The 5,562-nt window shown below is 37.4% G+C and overlaps 1 protein-coding gene across 1 annotated transcript in view; it reads right to left on the bottom strand.

Annotated features, from left to right (window-relative positions):
* Window positions 1-2,958: 2,958 nt before the first annotated feature.
* The window catches only part of SPATA5 (spermatogenesis associated 5), a 334,732-nt gene continuing 332,128 nt past the window's right edge, over window positions 2,959-5,562 (bottom strand). Inside the window, exon 17 of the mRNA XM_006881124.1 lies at window positions 2,959-3,135. Coding sequence (XP_006881186.1) covers window positions 2,959-3,135 — 177 coding nt within the window. The remainder of the gene's footprint in view (window positions 3,136-5,562) is intronic.

Below are 5,562 nucleotides of genomic sequence, written 5' to 3' on the forward strand. Positions count from 1 at the left end.
ATATAATACATATAATTCTGTAGGTTATAATTTGCTGATGTTATTCTTATAAGAGGTGAAGGTGATACTTAGGCTCAAGGCATTTAAAGACAATTGCATTGATGATAAAAGACAATAATAAAAAGAAAAAACAAAACAATACAAATGAGACTTAAATCCGAATTGATTTATGAGGTTATTGGAAGAGTCCTGCTGTAATATGGGGACTACCTGCATACTCAGAAAACAGAATTGTTGCATTATGTTGTTCTTGTTAGGTGCCATTAAGTACTTGATTTTTATTTTTTGCCAATGCCTTCAATGTAACTTCCACTTCCTCTTTCATTACCATTGTCTCCTGTTCATATGGTACTTTCTGAAATTTTTCAGTGTCAATCAATTTTTTTCTAATAGTGACTCTGTGTATTCCCTCCATCTTCTTTTGATGCTTTCTGGGTCATTCAATATATTGCCATAGCATCTTTCAACGTTATGTCACAAGGCTTAAGTTTGTTTTTCAGTTCTTTCAGCTTGAAAAGTGCAAAGTGATAGCACAGGAATAGGGTTCAGATCTGCTCATAGGGTCGCTATGAGTCATACTCAACTTGACAGAACCTAACTACAAAAACAACTGTGGTTGACGTCCTTCAAACTAGGGATTTTTCTTGCTTGATTCATGGTTTTATTTAACTTCTGTCTGTTGACGTTCTATATTACAAATATAAACTGAACTCAAACCAAAGCCTTAGCTAGAAAAATTCCAGCCAGAATTCTCAGCAGTGCCATTTTTATTTATTTAATAAAAAATCCTCAAGACAACTGATTCAGGTTCTTGATAGTTTCTCCTTTACATTGACGATTATGCTCTTTGGATATCTGGGTGTTACGTGTGGGATACTGTTATACTTGCATACAGCATATGTTAGTCTGGAGACCAAGGTGAGTCTGATAGAGGCCATGGGTCTTTGCAATCACTTGCTATGCATCAGAGAACTGTACAGTAACCAGGGATGACAGAAGGAGAATTGATGCCTTTGAGCTGTGGTGTTGGAGAAGAGTATTGAATATATCATGGACTGCTAAGAGAACGAACAAGTTCATCCTGGAGAGGGTGAGACCGGGTTGCTCCTTAGAGGCAAGGAAGGACCAGTTCTTGAGGAGGGGCATCATGCTTGGGAGGGTGGAAGGACAGTGCAGGAGAGGAAGACTTTTGATGAGATGGACTGATTCAGTGACTGGAATAACGGTGGTAAGTGTGTCGGAGACAGTAAGATTGGCACAGGATAGAACAAAGTATAGGGCTGTTGTACATAGGGTCGCTATGATTCGCAGGCAATCTGATCACACATAACATATGGACTGAAAGGTCTGAGTACTCATAATGACTGAAACTTCTTGCTGATGAATGAATGAAAACCCAAAATCTCTGAAAATGTTCATTAAAACTAATAAAATTTAATAATAAAAAAAAAGAAAAGAAAAAAAAAATAAATTATTGTCTTTCTCTTCAGTACCCAGTCTCTAGCTCATGCATCTCTGTCAGACTCTTTACTTTCTAAATCAGCAGTGCCCAAAAGAACCATTTCCAAGTATAGAAATGTTCTGTAACTTGCCTTCTCCAGTATGAGAGAACTTGCCCCATGTGGTTACCACTGGTACTTTGAAATGTGACCAATATGACTGATAAACAGAATTTGAAATTTTATTTAATAAACAAAACTGAAACTTAAGTTTCCATATGTCATTGGTGTCTACTATACTGGACAACACAGTTCCAAATAACATTCTTTATCTCCCAGGTGTCACCATGTAAGTGGTAAACCAATATTAATGGGAAATGAAAACCTTTCAAATCTATTTCTGATAGAGGATGAAACAGTTGAGACATGACTTCAGATTATTTGCCACCTTAAAGCTACCTGTCCCATTATTTTGATAATCAGGTATTTCTCACCTGACTTGGTGGTTTTTCTTTTCTTTAAACTTTTGTAGATTTATAATGACCAGATTTAAAAGTATAGTCTTTCCATTGTCAGATTCTGAACTGGAAGTCAGGAAATAATTTTCCAAAAGTGTTTTTTTTTTCTTTCTTTCAATTTCCCTCACCCCTCCACCCATAAAATTATACAACCCCATGATTAATCCTCCCTCCCCCTACACATCCTCATCCCTCTACTTCCAAAAGTGTTTTAAAAGGATTGAAGTCAAGAAATCCTAAAGATTAAAAAAAAGAGAATATAAATAGGATATAACTTAAGACAAATGATTGAGAGCAGAATCTGGTGTATCTTTAAAGGGAAAATGTTTACTAGTAACTGGAAAATGTGCACAAGTTAAAACATGAACACCCAATATGATTTACTTATCGTTTTATAGGGGAGTGGGGAAGTAACAAATAACAAACTCCAAATAAGTTTACTGTTGTAGATCTAGAATGGACTTAAGCAAATTCTTTTACTTTACCATCAGAACAGGTTTAGCAAGCACCAGAGAAAGTAGGTGTAACTTATAATGAGAACAAAACCATATTTGGAACCAAACTCATATAAGCTTGGCTGGCACATCTGGCTCTTTCACTGGTAGGTCACGTAAAATAAAGACTTGTGACTAATTTCCTAACTTTCTTGGACAAAATCTATGTCCAGAGGTTGCTCATTAAAGAAGGCACTAAAAGCATCTGGAGTAAGAAGAGTATTCTGAGGGATGAATAAATCAGATAAAAGATGGGGGCAGGGGGGAGAACCACACATTTCCACATATATTAAATTTAAACTTATGACCGAAGATATTTTCATTACAATCATGTAGTTTAAATTTTAAATGTCTACTAAAATCTATAGGCTCCAAAATCCAGTGAACATAGTTCAGACATTTACCTAATAAAAAAAATGGAAACAATCAATCAAGAAAAAAACCCAAAGCAAACAAATTTTTTCTAAAAGAGGTATTGTAGCATAGTGATTATAGTATTTGAACTTTTCAGAGTGAATGTAGTCCACTCTTCTCTTGATAATCTTCATAAAACTGTCTCAACGCTTCAGGAATTCTAGGTGTCACGGAACGCAAGGCTTGAGAAAAATGCTTTTTCATAACGCACTTGGCTTGGATGTTTTCTTCTAGAGCCAGAAGAGCTGCCTCTCGACAGACAGCTATAATCTGGGGGAAAAGAAGACAAAAAAACAACAATCAATTCTCTTGGCAAATTTATTAATAATGACTTTACAGTTACTCTTCCAAATATTTATCTGTGCTAACTTCTACTAATCTAAGCAGACTGCTCAAATTTATCTGTAAAAGTTGTTCCAGTTAAGATTCTAGAATGGAGAAAAAGCAATTCATACAAAGAATATCTGTCGTTTCATTCTTTTGTTCATGTGTTCATTGATTCCAAAACAATCTATTAACTACAACACTCAGAATCAGGAGTTTGAGAAAGATGTCTAAAATTGGCATTTCCTCTTTAAGAGTTTATAATCTTTGCATGATGAGGTGTGCACACACTTTTAATGCATAGCAACAAAGGCTGAGTGTGTGTTCAGTGTGGGGGAGGTAGGAACCAAATGATAAGGGAGGGCAAGAAGGAAGAGATACTCTTCCTATCCACAGAGAACCTGGGAGGCCCCCTGATCATCAGCACACCTTGTCAGAGCACAGAATTTCCACATTCCTTTCAACCTTTGATGTATTACACCAATATGTAGAAACATTTCTTTATACTTTCATCTCTTTAACACGTTCTTAAGTCTTGGGAATATCAGTTAGACTTGCTAACATTTATTTATAAGAACTGCATTAGAACTGACAAGCGAATTCTGTTTACTCAGTAGAAGACTGGAAAAATTGAAGAATTTGGAAATAGGGTGGTTGGCAGAGGGAGGGTGAGCGAGAGCAGGCAGTAGGAAAACAGAAGGGGAGGAAGGTTCAAGTCTCAAATCCTGAAATGTGTTTCTAAGCTCTCTGGACTTCAGACAGCGGAAGCAGGCTGATGCCTGTGTCATTCTAAAGACACATTACTGCGGTGAAAAGAGTTTGCAGGATGAAAAGAGATATTGTGATTTTCAGGGCAACAGGGAAAACAGTGATTGATATTGACTGCACCCTTATATCAGTAAATGAAAGGGCCAGCTGAAACACATTTGTCCAGCCATTCAGCATATTTTCTCTGTTTGTTCACTTACTGAAAAGAGCTCCTCTGCTTATGCTGGGCTAATGGCTGCCAAAGTAGTTTAGTAGCTTTTTAGAGGATTTAGCAGCATGTTTAGGGAGCTTTTAAAAAAAAAATTCCCCCCAAACAAAAATACCAAACCACAAAACCCCACATGCATAGATTTAGATGGCTTTCTCAAATTATAACAATGTAACTATTTTAGTTCTGTGCTTTAATTACCACTGAGTTAACTATAGTGGTAAAAGGATGTCAATACTTTTCAGAAAGAGTCTTGAATAGAGAGAAAAAAACTTCTAGAGATTAGAACAACCATTCCATCACAGATTGTGGTACAAAAAAGCTATTTTAAAAGTAAACAGGTAATTAATAAACAGTGAATCCTGTGAGATGCCTAAAATGGTAAACTGGCTAGCAAACATTACAGGGACCAACTGGGGAGGCTCTGTCCCAATTTAAAAAGCACTTCTTCATTAGTATGTTGTTGTTGTTGTTAAGTGTCATCAAGTTGTAGACAACTCACAGCGACACTATGAACAAAAGGCCTGAGCACTGTTCATAGAGTTTCCGGAGGCAAGCCATTTCGGAAGTGGATGCCACTCCTGCTTTCAAGCTTGCTTTAATTGGGAAGCTTCACCAAACGCAGTCCACCATGGGTAACCATTACCGCATTTGGCACCTCAGTGTCACAGTGTTTAGCATCACAACAACCACAAGTAACTTCTTATACAGCAATGCACAGACCAGCTATGACAACTTAAAGACTGGAAAATAAAGGATGCAATGCTATTATGCTTGGAGAAAACAATGGAAGGAGCAAAGAGAAGGGGCCTTCGTGCTAGCCAAGGGAGTGTTCTCTCCTTGGGACAGCACAGGGAATGCTTCTGTTCTTATGATTCCCTCCTGGAACTAAGAGGAGTAGATACTGCACCTCTACCAGTGGCTTCTCTCCCTTATTTCATAGCTAAGATGAACTCCAAAAGAGGCAATCACTGAAAGCTCCATGGAGTTCTACACATAGATGGGAATACCATGAATTAGAATGGACTGAAAGGCCATTGGTTTGCTTTGGTAATTGGGCAGTGACTCTTTCATCGCTGTATATATTTAGGTAAGTAAGAAATGGATCTGTCCCCAAACTTGCAAGGGATGGAAAAAGATTGACTATAATGTGTTGCTTGGCCCTAAATGTCAAAATGCAAAAGGAAAATGCTTTCGGTGTGCTGAGAAGGGACCAACTGCTGTTGCCTGGAGGAAGGCTTTGTAAGTCATATTGTGACAGGTAGAATCTAGATACACTTACTTGAAAGAAAATGACATCCAACATAGAAGGAATAAAATGAACAAAGATACTGTTGTTGTTATGTGCCGTTGAGTCGTTTTCGACTCATAGCGACCCTATGCACAACAGCCCTAAA

Source organism: Elephantulus edwardii, unplaced genomic scaffold (assembly GCF_000299155.1).
Source record: "Elephantulus edwardii isolate Elephantulus edwardi_28Jun2011 unplaced genomic scaffold, EleEdw1.0 scaffold00012, whole genome shotgun sequence".
Classification (NCBI taxonomy): domain Eukaryota; kingdom Metazoa; phylum Chordata; class Mammalia; order Macroscelidea; family Macroscelididae; genus Elephantulus; species Elephantulus edwardii.